Below are 15,045 nucleotides of genomic sequence, written 5' to 3'. Positions count from 1 at the left end.
GAAGGAAGCATAATGTTCCTTTAAACCTTGAAAGTATTGCAGTTGCCCGGGCAACGCAGCAATACCTGTCTTTCTGGAGAATAAGATGCAGTTGCCAGGGCAACAGCATCCTGTCTTTCCAGAGACCATCCTGTAATGTGGAAACTGCAGTTTCCATAGTAACCTTTTTGCCCCAGTTAATTCTCAGTTGCTTGACTTAATTTGCCTATATATATATATATATATATATGGTCTTCTCCTTCAAGTCATCTTCTGTTTTCTGGCTAAGGATGCAGTTTTCACAGTGACAGAGTCAGGGCGTTAGAGAGCTGCAAAGTAGCGGGCGAAGCAGGTGTTTGGGAAGCAGTTACCCAGGCAACAAAACCAGGGCGTTCCAGAGGTGGTTGCTATGGAGAACTGGATGCTGACGAAGGCTTGTGAGGCTGAGAAGACAAATTGCCCTCATCATTATCTCCAGGCTTGTCAATCATACATATTCGCTTATTTACCTCTGAGAAGGCGAGAGCGCTAGGAGCGAAGAGGAAAACGAGAAAGTGCGTGCTCAAGAGAGGAGAGGTGTTTGTGTAAAACTTCACGCCAGGGGAGGCAGTCACCATCCAGGATGGCAACCATCACCTGCACCCGGTTCACGGAAGAATACCAGCTCTTTGAAGAGCTGGGGAAGTAAGTTTAAGACAGATACAGTGTGTGTGTTTTGGGGGCAGGGATTGTACTGGAAATGAATGAGAGTACTGGACTGAGGAGTCAGAGGGGGGGATGGAGGCATCAGCCAGAATGGGAACAGCTGGCATCCCGGGGGGAGGGGGGGGGGAGAAAAGGCAACGGAGTGAACAATAAAACAAACTCGCAGGAGAGCAGGGAAATGTAGGCTTTAAAGAGGGCAGGAGGGGGGCTTCCAGGAAAGGAGAGCCAGTCTTGGAGCTGGCAAAACATTTTTTTCAGTCTGCTGATAAAATAAGGGTTCCATATTCCTCCACTTTTGTAAAGCAATGAGATCAGTGTGGGAAGTGTTAAAATCGCTTGCTAACATCGTTCGCACTTGCTGTGTGTGTGTATACTGTACTTGTGTTGCTATCTGTAGTTCTGAGATGACCCAGCGGAAGAGGGCAAGGGCACTAGGATCCTGGTTAAAATAATTACGCCAAGTGCCACTTTCTTCTTGGGGAAGTTGATGTGCTTGATTTGCCTCGCAAAGCACAACTTTCCGGGGAAGTCGCTGTCTTCCCAGGGAACGAAGGACTGGTGATTTATAAAGCAGCCCTGGATTGCAGTTGCCCCGTTCCTTACATTCCCTTAATCCTCTTTTCAGGTGAGACAGTTTTAGAGAGAACCCTGAAACCTGTGTGTAAAAACACTCACAGGTATGCAATAGAAACAGAACGAGAGAATGCCAGTTGGGTTTTTGAGACTGTAATGAACAGATGTGACAGTGTATAGTTTTGCATATTAAACCACATCTTTGCATGCACAGCTAGGTTTGCACCTCTCTTTTGCAGTCAGCTTGCATATCTCTTGTTCCGAGTGTGTTTGTGTGCATATGGCCACATGTGTGAATTTATATATCTGTTTCACTTTGCATATGCACTTCACTTTAAAGAATGTGAGAATTCACTCTACATGATCAAGTATCTTAGATGCATATCAGGCAATGCATATATCTTTCATGTGTCAGTAGTGTGCCTTGTATATGTGTGTCTGTATATCTATATCTATAGATATGTAACTTGTTCATGAGACATTTAGATGTTCAAGATATCTCCTATAAATTATCCTCGAATAGTGAGCATTTATGGATTTTTGTGTGTTTATGTGCTTTTTCTCCACACACGTTGACAATCCTAAGTGTCTGTATAAATAATCCTTTGTTGGAGATCCTCTTGTTTGTGCTGGCATTTTTCTGTCTTTGCAACGTATTGTGAATATGTGCCCCTGATTTGAATATGTAGGTGTGTCTATTTGCTGGCATTCGTGTTTCTCCAAGTCCACACAGTGGTACTTTGCATACGTATAAATGTTTGCATGCAAGTACCTGGAATTTTGGATGCATTTAGTTGCACTGGGGGATATCTTCACGGCAAACAAGATTCGAGAAGGGGTGGTAGAGGAAATTAGACTCATGTGTTAACACATGTGGTTTAGCACATGCAATTTAAAGCGGAGAACAGGACAAAGTGGGATAAATTCAGTAAGAGTCAACTCCATAGAAGTTGAACCTGTTTAAACTAGCAGGGTACGTGCACCCCTCTGATGTGTGTGCACATATGCATTTGTGCAGGGAACATATTTAGATGTTGTTCACCAGACATTGCATTTATTTTCACAAACATTTGGGCTGTTGAATCATGCATAGGTGGCGGAGTGATGAGTCAGTGGCCAGATCTCTGCAAAGCTTTATTTCAGTCCAGAAGATGAGTACGATTCCTTCTTAATTGACACCTGGGAAAGACTCAAACCTGTTTCTTCGGGAAGCTTTCTAACATCACCCCCAGCCCTCATGCAGGCACTATTTTGAGGGGTGCTAATGGCTGTGAGTCTGTGAAGTGTTCACAAGAGTCACTGAATTGGATGGAGAGCTTGTAAGGAGCAGCGTTTAGATGGTACCTGGCTCAGAAAGAGAGAGCACAGTGTTCCAACAGTGTGAGAATTCAGGTTAAAAATAAAAAAGCTGGCTATCTTTGGTTACCTCACAACAGTTTGGTATGGTCAGCATCCATTACTGACTTTTCCCCTCACCAGGTTGGATCCTGGCTCGTTCCCTGTCACTTCACCCAGCACTTCACTGAAACATTCCTATGGTCAGAAGGGTGTGGCAGAACTTCCATTTTTCCTCCTCTGTTACAGCTTAGGAGGAGATTGTGGGTGTCACACAGGATCCCATGGAAGTCTGCATGTGCCTTTGGTTGTGGAATGTTATTGACTGTGACGCAGGAAGGAAAGGATAAGTGTTGCATGGAATATGTCTCTGTCTGGCGGATCTGTCCAAAGCACACTTCACCCACTGTTTTCCATAGTCTTTTGAGCAGTGAGCCACATTGTTAAAATGTTTTCTGGATATTGCATTACATGTTACTCAACACAGTTGCAAGATGGCCACTTCCTCAGGAAGAAAGCCAAAACAAGTGGGATTTGCTGGAGAGGTTTTGTTTAACTTGAGGCACAAGGTTATGCATATCTTCATCCTAAGATATTTCAGAGCGTACTCTTATGTAGGACACTGTCAGAGATTGTTTTTACTAGACATGAAGGGGCTTGTTTGGCGGGCACCTTCTTCCAAACACAAGCAAACCCCAAAGAATGTTATTTGCATCTTAAAAGCTTATCCATGCGTATACTGAGGCAACTCATGTCCTAGTCCTCAAACTGAACTACTCACAGAGGATCCACTGGTATGCAAATTATTTGTTTCAAGAGATTATTTTGAGTACTGGGCTACTATCAATAAATTTTGGCTACGTCATCATTAGCATTATTAACATGCATTATGTTTTTGTGGAAATGCCTAATGTCACACCCTTCTCATATTGAGTAAATGTGTAACAAAAATATAGCTCTTTCAGGGAACACATCCCCCATGCCCCCGCTTATTATATTCTAGATTCACACAATGAAGAAATAATGGGCTTGCAAATCCCACCAGGATAAAGATGGCAGCACCAAGGGAGTAGACTTGGCATTTCTCATTCTCCCCACAGCGCTCCTAAAACATAGCTGTTTAACAGATCTAACACACCACTGGCTATATGGAGTGTATGTTAGTTGGAAGATGTGGTGTGTGGAGGTTGCTATTTGTGTTATATAAGACAAAGGCAGTCCAGGATGAGAAAGCAAAGTACATTTTGGCAGACTGCAAGCAATGAAAAGGAACTTGTGAGTATGCTGCCCCTGGTGGAGACGGAGTGAAATACCTCCGATTATGTACCTTTCCAGGGTCCTGTGGGGAACAAAGTGACTTGAGAAAGGAAATATATTCAGCATATAAAATACTGTCGTTTGATATTTATGTTTGTCTTAAATTGGACTGAAAAATTATTCTTGGAACATCACTGTCTCCAGGTGGGATTCAGTTGCATACTGGCAAATTCAGGTTCCACAGTGAGAGTTGATTGGGAGCTCTTGCACTGCAAAACCACTTCCCCAAAGGACCAGACCTTTTGTGTTAAGGAAAGTTCAGAATAACACTTAGATGCAATATCATTTAACCTCCCTGTAAACAAATCAGGCTGAATGTGTAGTAAACAGGTTGTGTGGAAGCACCCTTGGTTAAAGTAATTTTTTTGTCCAAAATCAAAGCAAAAGAAAAATCCCACCAATCCAACATAATATTATTATTATTAGTGGTAGTAGTAGTTGGAACCAAGCAACCCTACTGTTTGGCCATGGAAAGAAGAATTTTCAGAATTGATATCAAGTAAAGGTAGCCAAAGTGTAGAGCTTTCATTGGTACGGAACAACCAAATTTGAATTCAGTCTTACTCATTGGAGAGGCTTCCAGTATATTGAGACACACAATAACTCCGTCAAATTCTGAGGGCAGCTTTTCCAGTGCCAGATGAAACAGAACTGTTGGTAGCAAAACATGACGTTCTATCTATCATATATCTATCTTTACCTGGCTATGTTGAATGGTTTTAATGTCATTTTAAGTTAACCATTAAGAACATTGTTCTAAATTAAGATCTGATCAGTAATGGAGTGAACTTCCTAGGAAAACAGTAATTTGAATACAGTGGTGTTTTCAGTGAGAGATTAGAAAGGCGTAAGGGACACTTTGAGCATATGATGTTCTGCCACAGAACTTTTGGTCATAGTGAGCTGCAAGTCTTCAGAATGCTGAATCAGCACATCTGAATCATCACCCCCCAAGGGGATTGTGCCATGTCTCCTCCTTGATTATTGCTGGTGCAAAGAGAGTAGTAAACACAGATAGCTCACAAACTAAAATGCGCCAGCAGCGCCCAATTCTCCTACAGGTTGATACCTCTTCTTAAGATTTGTATCCCTTCCTCTTTGGTTATACCAGCAGTGATGAAACTACCCTTTGGTCCCTTCAAGCTCTGTAGTTCCAGTTTGCAATAATATCAATATATGGTTAAGACCAGCATCATGCATCTTCTAGATGCACCTATGGTCCAGCTCCAAATGGTCCACATGCACTGTATGAAAGCACAGGATAATTAAAGAGCATGGAATTCCATATCATTAGCTCCCAGGTGTTGTGACCAGCAGAAATGCACACCTTTTAGCCAGTAAATCAATATTAAAATTACTGTAAAAACACAAGAACACCCTTATGTTCAAGGGCCTCTTCAGCATCCTCTTTCCCACAGTAGCCAAGCAGAGGACTATAGAAATCCCAAAAGCAGAACCTAAGAGCAATGGTGCTCCCCAGCTGTTCTTCCTCGGCAACCGGCACCTGGAGGTGGTATATGGCCATCATGACAACAATAGCCATTGATCCCCATTTCCTCCATGCATTTCTCTGATCCACTTTTAGAGCTATCTAAATCAGCACATCCATCAGCACATATTGTGAAAGTGAATTTTGTAGTTCAGCTATGAGCTGTGTGAAGAAGCAGCTCCTTTTGTCTGCCCTGAATCTCCCGACATTCAGATTCATTTACATGACCTCAAGTTCTAGCATTATGAAAGGGAGTGGGGAATATCTCTATAATAATAACAATAATTTTTCTATACTGTACATACTTTATACACAACTATCACGTTCCTCCATTACTCTCCTGCCCTCCCCCCAATCTATAGGGCCCCCAAAGTTGTAACCCTTTCTCATGATCATTTTGCATGCCCTTTCCTATGTCTTTTCCAGCTCTACAATGCACTTTTGTGAGATGCAGGAAACAGTAGTACAAGGTATTCCAAGGTGCAATCACACCATAGGTTTATTTAAAGGCATTGCAATCTTGATGTTTTTATTCGTTGATCCTTTTCCTAATGATCTCTAGCATGGAACTGTCCATTTATTCCTCCTTTTTGCTTCTGGTTCTTTACTGAAGCCTAGGAGGGCCTCTCCTCCTGTCCCAGGACTGCTAAGCCTTCTCAGGAGCTTTTTGGAGAGGGACGTCATCCAAAAGATTTTGAAAACCTAAGTGAACAATGTGCACTAGATCACCCCATTGGCACACTTGTTGGCGCTCTTGAAAAACTCTGAAAGGTTTTGGAACGGAACTTACCATTGTAATATTGAACATTTACTGAAGCCTCAGAGAGGAACTGGAGAACATATAAAATATGAGCCTGGAGAAGCTCCTTATAATTTGGTTTTGTTCTCTCTCTCTCTCTCTCTCTCTCTCTCACACACACACACACACAATCTAGTATCTTTTAGATTCTTTAAAACACAATATTCGGGGGGAGGTTACATTTTTATTTGTAGTATCTTTTTTTATTTCTTAGCTTTTGAAAACTGCATGATAGAGTTTAATTTTTTTTACAAACTATGTCTTCAATGCAGTTTTTTTAAATTCAAATGATATGTTTCGGTAAATTACACTTGTGATGTGGGGGGGAAATGGTTGTAAGGTCTGACTTAATGTCATGTATGGAAAATGTAATGTCATCCATGACCTTTTTGTATCAAATATCCTCTATGTTAAGGGGGGGGAGACCATGATTTGCGCTGTTCAGCAAGGAGTTTTTCATTGCGTAAAGTGTTATACAACTGCTTGGTGTTTTACAGCAGGATTATTATTTTTTTACATCAATCTGAATCCCTATTTACAGAAATTCCCTTTGAAGGAATTATTCCTGTTACAATAATCCACTGGTGTGTTTGGCAGCATTATCTTTTCGATGGCCACTACTTTTTATTATACATCTTGACACTTAGCAGAGCCTTTGATTGCGCAAGGTCACAATGCTCCCATCCTTAGAACAAAACTAGAAGATAAGACTTGCTTTTTCCTTTGAGGCATGGGGAATGGTGATAATTAAAATGCAGGGAAGAGCTGACACCACACCAGGAATATCCTTCTCAATGCTAGCATTACTGAGTGGGTCTAGTTAAACTGGCCTCCCCCCACCCCGGGAATGTGAAGGCAGCATTTCCAGAATTCAGTTTTCTTGCATCACTCGAAAATTTGATAGTATGGTCAAAACCCCAGTAGTTCCCTGACCTGGTGATCTTTGAATGATTTGGGCAGGGAGTTGTAGTCCCAAACATTTCAGAGCGCAGCAGGTTGGGAGAGGCAGCTCTTATCATTAGTGAGGCAGGGAAAACTAGCTTCTCCTGGGGGAAAATGCCATTGATCGATCGCTCTGAATGCACGAGCTGATACCTGATGGAAGCAGATGCTTTCCACCCTACTGTTTGTCATGGAATTGTAAGAATACTCAGTCCCAAAGAGGGTTGGGGAGGGGCAAAGAAGATGGAGAAGGGGCACAGAAAGGGGCAGGGCTGCGGGGAATTGGAGAGGCAAAGAAAAAGAGCAGAACGCCTCTGTCTGAGTTCTTTGAGTTCACCCCCCCCCCCATGAGCAGGCAAAAGAAGTGGCTGAGTGGAATTATCATGTGACAATATATAATCAGGCCCTTCATTCCCAGAGCTGCAGGGGGAAAGAAAGGATTTGCTGAACAAATAAGAAGGGGAGAAATTTCCCAACCCACACTTTTCTTTCTAGAAGGGAGATAAGCCCTGAAAATGGTTTGGAGGAGGAGTGGGAGGCAGGCAGGTGGCCTCACAGGCTCACAAGTGTGAAGAACTGTGGGGAAGGAAGCTCTTTTTGCCTCAGGGATGCTGCTGCCTGTGTGGCAGGGACCTGCATGCACTCAGAAATTAAAATTGAGGCAGAAGCTGCTCTCCTCCCACTGACAGTTGGCTACTTCCCCCCAAACCTCTTCTGATAAGTAAGTTTATTCATGAACATGGTGTGCCAAAACATCCTTTGCCACTTTTCAGACAAAGGGAGCTCAGTTATATTGTTTCCAGTAGCCAGAGTGCATGTTCTTTGCATTTATTTCCTGTTTGTCTTCGAAGGTGCTCAACATCACCATGTTGAGCTTCTGTCCCCTGGCATTATAATATGTTTACAAGAGGCTGAGAGGCTGGGCAGACTGAGACATAGTGGCTGGCCCAAGCTCATCTAGTGAGCTTCATAGCTGAGTGGAAACCTGAGTCTGGTCCCCACTAGACATAGGACTCATCTACACTCGTAACACTAAAAGTGAGTTTTTAAAGGGTTATGATAACGACGTTCTTTTAAAACGTCAATAATGTATTATTAAAATGTGACACCAGAGAGCGCTGTAGAGTTCTCCCCATGAAATAAGTGGGTCGGCCTTGTAGAAAAGGAACCAAAAAGAAATCAAGACGCCTTTTTGTTAGAATGATATCAACAACACCGTTCTAAGAATGTTTAAAGAGTGAGTATAGATCCAGCCCTAGTCTACCACTGGGCCACAGTGGTTCTTCAGTTATATACTGTGTGGCCTCCATCACCTTAGAAAGGCACCCGTAACTGGTCGCCTTGGTTTGCTCAAGTTGTGCCATGATGATGAGAGGGTGCAGTTCTCAACAAATGTCCTACATGGCTTATTTATTTATTTATTTATTTAGTATTTTCATTGCCTTGTTCTTTTTTGTCTGGGGTAGCCAAGGTACCGGTAGTTCCTCCCAGGTGTTGTTAGACTACAGCTCCCATCATCCTTCACTACTGGCCGTACTGACTGGGGCTGATGGGGATCGGAGTCCAACAATGAGTTGGCTACCCCCGCTTTAGTAAAGCACCCCAGGAATATGGTGGAAGGGCAGTATAAAAATATCACACAAATGTAAATATGAATATAAATTGCACTGTAGCAGAGGGAAATATATTGCACATCCTCAAAGCATGTAGGCATTCTGGTTAATGAATCTCCTGGAAACGTGTAACCCAGCTGAGAAGAGCCTCTCAGACCTCGCTGGTACACTTACATCCTCACCTCCCCTGTTTCAGGAATGAGAAGATGGGGGTGCAGGTTGCATGGGCATTGCTGATCCAGAACAAAGAGGTACCAATACAAAAACAGCACTTTCCAAACACCTTAGAAACTTTTGCTTCACGAGCGGAGAACTTTTTGCAGCCACATTCCCTTTTGGACCATGTCCTGAAGGCCACATGCCAGGGGTGGGCAGGGCCAGAGGCAAAATTAGTCAGAACAGAAAAAGGAAGTAAAAATTATCTTTGTACAGAAGGCCGGCTGGTTTCATCACACACACCCTCTCTATTCTGAATCCAGGCAGGCAAAAGGCAGTTCAACGACACGTTCCAGTCAAGGAGGGTGCAAAGCAGCGTTGGTGCCCTGGAGAGGGTGTGTGACTCTGGGGAGGGTGTGGGGAAGAGTCCTGAGGACCCGATAGAGAGGCTTGGAGGGCCACAGGCCTGAGGTTTCCCACACCACATGAACCTGCTTCTTGGAAATTCAACCATGAGTGTCAAATGCAGGTATCCTGACCTTGTATAAATAATATATTTCAAGCATTTTTTGCTTTCAGACGACGGGCTTATATTCATGACACCATCAACAGCAAGGCATTTATAGCATTGGCTGAATGTGTGTGTGTGTGTGTTTGTGTGTGTCTATTTTGCATAGTCGTAGAGAGCTGTTTTCCTGTAGAGACATGAGCCATAATCGTATGAGTGGATCAACACTGCTGATGATTACCAACGTTATCTTTCAATACTATGACTAAAGCTGCGCTTGCCAAATTAAACCAAAGCTGCATGTAGTTCAACATTCAGTTTCCAGCAGTGGCAAATCAGATGCTACTCTGTGTGTGTGTGTGTGTGTGTGTGAGAGAGAGAGAGAGAGAGAGAGAGAGAGAATGGACATATTTTCCCCATTGGACTTATGGGGAAGAGGCACTTCCAAGATGCTCATTTACATCAGCTGTGAAAAGATGCTTTCTCTATATGCAATGGTGGCAACTGGTTCTCATAGAATCATACTGAATCATATTGAGGAAGGAAAGTGTGGGTGTAATAGGAGTGAAGGGGATTTTATGGATAACTCTGGACCAGCCAAATTTGGTGCCAACTGGGGATTTCCTCCCAATGCAAATAGCAGGTTCAGAATGGATTTTCCTCAGGGCTGCAGCTGGGGAGGAAATTGTTAAACTCCTCCTCTCCACTTATCATAGAATCAGAGACTTGTAGTGATCCCAATAATTATCAGCCATCCTGGTGGATGTCATATGCATTTTTTAAAAGAACAAAACCAAAGTTGTATTTAACGGCAAATCTAGTTTGGTCTTTCATCTCTGCTCTCTTCTACAGACCGCCTTTGTACAATGTGCATGATCGTAGTGAAGGCTGAATGAAGGGATATATTTGCGGGGAGGGGGGGCTCATGTGAGCACTACTTGCTGTCAAGCTTTATGCGTGTCTGAATGCCAGCAGGGATGCATCACCCACTCAACCACCTACATGCAAACTGAAATATGGACACAGTGAATCCCAGCCATGGTACACAGAACTCTACGCAATATGCTCTTGCACACATGTCCTTCTGGTTCCTTCCTGAACATGTGCGCACACAACCTTTGAAAGAAAAGAGAAAGACAGTTCCAATCTTACTATATAATAAAAATGTAAGAGTGTCACCACATGGCTCCCCTTGAAGGATTTGTAATGCTACATCAAAATCCTGGATTTGCGTGAAATCAGGGTGTGGCAGAGGAGCATGAGAGCCGTAGTGGCCATGCCATGGCATGGGAGCTAGAACGGAAGGTCACTGAGAATGGGAAGTGGTGGGAGAGGTCTGAATGGATATGGAATTTTAGGGTTATTTTTTTTAAAAAAGGTTAAACAAGAAATAGCAGAAATGGATACAACACAGAAACTAACACCAAGAAGCTAACGTAATACTGTAGACTCTTTCCCAGTTTCTTTCTTGCTGTACTGAAACCTTGTTTTAAACTGCTCAAACCCCTGACAAAGTTTAAAGCTGCGATTTTCCTCTCAATATCACTCCGCTCTTCCTCTGTTCTTCATACTCAAACATCTTCCTCCTCCTTTGTTCAGCTGCCTTACATGAGAGAGATAAAGCGTGCAGATCCCTCAAATATTCCACAGCACTTTCACACAATGTATATCATTCCTGGTACTACGTGTTGTCTTCAGCATGAAGTTCCAGATTCAATGTAGAACAGATCTTTTATTAACAAGCAAACACCCGTATTATGTGCAACATCCATCAACTGAACTGATTTTTTGTTTATTTATTTATTGCATTTACATACCACATTTATCTTCCACGGATCTCAAGGTGATGTACATGGTTCTTCTCCTCCCCATTGCATCCTCGCAACAACCCTGTGTGGTAGGTTAGCCTAAGAGATGGTGACTGGCCCAAGGTCACCCAGTGAACTTCATGGCTGAGTGGGGATTCGAACACTACTCTCCCAGGTCCTAGTCCATTGGTTTGACAGTGAAGTGTAAAGCAGGGCTGCAGAACAGAAGACTAATTAGTTGTCTTTCAGGACTAATTGGGGAGAAGGAGTGGGGGAAGGGGACCCTCCAGGCAATACAGAAGGCCTTTGTGGATATATGTGTGCCTACAGGTACCACATGGAGAATGCCTGGGCCACAGGTTCCTTTGTTGGTACCCCTTGAGAACACTGGTGTCTCAAGCATTTGCTCCTGAGCAATTTGTGAAGTTGTGAGGTGGTCCTGCATACAGTACAAAAAGGAAAAGCTGAATATTGCTCACAAGAAGTCCAGTGTGTGTGTGTGTGTGTGTGTGTGTGTGTGTGTGTGTGCTGCACGTGTAGCATGCATTGAATGCTTAGTGATAACGAGAGCAGTTAGCCAGAGAGAAGGGGAAATGCAAAAAACAAACAAACTACAGTTTCCATGAAGCTTGCCTATCCCTTTCATTATATCTGACCTGTTCATTGGGGCGTGTCTCAATTTTAATAGAACAAGGTTACACAGTTGTACTGCACATCATGGTCTTGTCTAATCCAAAGGAGACACTGGTTCCCCTGAAATACACATAATACTCAGAGAATGCTTCCTAAGCCAGCCACTTCCTCCTCCCTCACATACACCCATGCACGTTCCTTTGTTAACAGGCACCTGCAGTGCTCAGATTGCTATGTGCACACTTCATCCAAACATCTACCTTTCACCTGCCACCTCTGATTTCAAGCTACTTGAGTAAGGAGCAGCTTTCAGTGTGACTCCCCACCTAAACAAATTGGATAATGGTAGGCATAGGTGTGACTACATGACAGATCTAAAGGGTATGGGAGTTTCCCCATCAGCAGTTTTCAATAATCTTCAAATATACAGTGGTACCTCAGGTTACATAGGCTTCAGGTTACATACGCTTCAGGTTACAGACTCCGCTAACCCAGAAATATTACCTCAGGTTAAGAACTTTGCTTCAGGATGAGAACAGAAATCGTGCTCCGGCGGCATGGCAGCAGAAGGAGGCCCCATTAGCTAAAGTGGTGCTTCAGGTTAAGAACAGTTTTAGGTTAAGAACGGACCTCCGGAACGAATTAAGTACTTAACCCGAGGTACCACTGTAGTAGTATTCACACCCTTAACAGTTTGTATTATTGACAGATTCACAGCATACATTTAGAGTACACCCAATGCACATGTAAAGCACATGACTCCCCCTAAAGATTAATGGGAACTGTAGTTTGTTAAGGATGTGGGAAATTGTAGCTCTGTTTATGAACTATAGTTCTTTGGGGGAAGCCATGTGCTTTAAATGTGCATCAGATCGTAGAATCACAGAACTGTACAGTTGGGAGGGACCTCGAGGGTCATCTAGTCCAACTCCCTGCAATGCAGGAATCCCACCCACAGCTGTCCCTGGGTGGGGTTGAACCACTAATGTACTTTAAATGCATGGTGCAGACCCATGTTTTAAAATATACCAGAAACCTGGAAAGGATCCATTGCTTAGAGGCAGGGCAGGGTTTGCAGGCTTGACCATGGATGGGTTGCTGAGCTTGGTGGGAGGAAATGGTGAGGAGCATGCAGTGGTGATGATCTAGCAGTGTCAGGGCTTGGGAGATCACACAGTGTGAGTGAGCTAGAGACCTTCGGGTGACCTGTTTATTCAGAATCCATCCTGATTTGCTTGCACAAATCATACATGGTGGTTAGACTGCAGATGAATTCCGATGTGGGGAATATTGTCTTGGCTTTCCTGGTTCTAATGCTAGTGCTTCTGTCCCATTTTCTAACATTTCTTCCAGACTGCAGTACCTGTTGTGTTATGGAACGGTGTCTTTTTGAGCAAAATTCAGTCTGTCATGCTGAATTTCATTCACACCTGTGGGGGTGGAGTCTGCAGTGGCTGCAGACATATATATATAAAATGGATTGTTTTTGCTTAACGGGTTTTCCATGGTAAGGGGAAATCCAGATCATTTATATATATATAGAGAGAGAGAGAGAGAGAGAGAGAGAGGCTGGCATTTTGATGACAATGATGTCATGGGGTTGAGCAACAGCGAGTCCACAATAAACTCCCGCCTGGAAGCATCCTGTATAGCAGAGGTGAAGACTATTCTTTTCCACCAGAGCTTCTTTCTTAGTGATAATTTGCATTGCCATAGCAACTAGTCTCCAGCTATCTAGGGGACTCTCTGTAAGTTTGAGAAACCTGTGGCAGATGGGCTGTTGGGGGCTCCCCTCCCACCCCACCCCCAGTTCTGTAAATGCTGCTTTATTTGCTTTCTTTTGTTGAAATCCTATCTACATTGTTTGTTAACACTGTTCTAGATATCTGGGCCAAATACCCCATTGGGAGATGGGGGGGAGGTAGAATAGCTCTAGAGCTCTGCGAAGCTTCCCCAGTAACGTGGGGCGGGTGGGGGAAACTTGTGCCATGATGATAACATCATTTTGCATCATTGCATCCCCAGTTGTAAACATTCAGAGCGAGAGAAGAGGGAGGGGAGACTTGGAACTGCTGTATTCAGGTCAGGCTGGCTGGGGCTGATGGGATGGGAGTTGTAGTCCAAAATATCTGGAGGGCACCAGGATGTGGAAGGCGGTAGTTCTGGGTCAGTCACTGTGTATAGAACACATGGAAGGTTCCAAGAGAAAAAAGAGTGTGTATACTTGTGAGAAGCTCAAAGCTTTGCAGCCGCTGTAGTTTGTTAAGGGTTGCTTGGAATTGCAACTCGGTGAGAGGTTAACTGCAGGACCCAGAGTTCTTTGAGGGAAATAATGTGCTTCCCATGTGCTTTAAGGCTATCACGTGTATACAGCCACAATGAGCTTTAGAACTGAGAGGGAATTTGAATCAGAATTTGACATGGCCAAGCCTAGCGCTGCGTTAAACTGGAGCAAAGCAGCTATGACAAGAACATGGAGGCAGGCAACTTGCAGTCTCATGCACAGCTTATTATACTTGCAAAGGCTCTGCGGGTATTAAAAGATTGCCATCTTTCCTTCCACCCACTTGCCCTCCTACCCTAGCCAGGTACTGGAGCCCGTTGTGGAGAAATTGTCAGGGAATTGTTCTCACATCCCCCTCTCCTGCTGCTGGGAAAGCAGATGCGATTAAGACAAAAGCGCAGGGAAGGGAAACATAAAAGTAAAATCTTCAGGACCGAGAATGGATTGGTGGGCCCCTCTGTGGAGAAGAAATGCAACATTTATTTCCCTTCGTCCAAATTAAGCCCTTGGCCCTCTGGGTGAATGAGATATTAATAGTCCACTTCATACACAAGCAAAGAATAATTCTCAGGCTCCTACAGCAAAGACAGCCGGCAAGTATTCAGCCCCAGTCCCCTCTGTATAGTTAGTACAGCTACCTTAATTCTTCCAGAAGGGTCTCCTTTTTCCAAACCTCGCTCACTGCCAGGCCTGACTGCCATGTGACCCAGAACGATGGTTTCTAGCAGGGGCCCTTTGTGTGTGGGTTTGCTTTGCTACGTGAATTTCAATGAACATTTTGCTTCTGTTCCTCACACCCTGCCGCTTTCCTATTTGACTAAAGATTCATATTCATGCCCAAATTGCCCTCATCCTTCCACCCCACCGGGAAAATCAGTTACTCTCCATTCTCCTCAGAGGCTCT

At 43.7% G+C, this 15,045-nt stretch overlaps 1 protein-coding gene across 4 annotated transcripts in view; it reads left to right on the top strand.

Annotated features, from left to right (window-relative positions):
* Window positions 1–324: 324 nt before the first annotated feature.
* CAMK2A (calcium/calmodulin dependent protein kinase II alpha) overlaps window positions 325–15,045 on the top strand; it is a gene marked incomplete at its 3' end in the record, with an annotated part of 118,426 nt that continues 103,705 nt past the window's right edge. For 2 of the 4 annotated variants that reach the window (XR_013981974.1, XM_080991394.1), the window contains exon 1: window positions 325–663. Coding sequence is in view for 2 of the 4 variants with exons in the window: in XM_080991394.1 (XP_080847520.1) it covers window positions 602–663 (62 nt within the window). The remainder of the gene's footprint in view (window positions 664–15,045) is intronic. The other 2 variants (XM_080991395.1, XR_013981975.1) reach the window with 2 other exon arrangements.

The sequence above is a fragment of the Podarcis pityusensis genome (assembly GCF_964106645.2).
Source record: "Podarcis pityusensis genome assembly, chromosome: 2".
NCBI lineage: Eukaryota > Metazoa > Chordata > Lepidosauria > Squamata > Lacertidae > Podarcis > Podarcis pityusensis.
The sequence above is the reverse complement of the archived record's forward strand: the minus strand, read 5'-3'. Positions and strand labels throughout refer to the sequence as shown.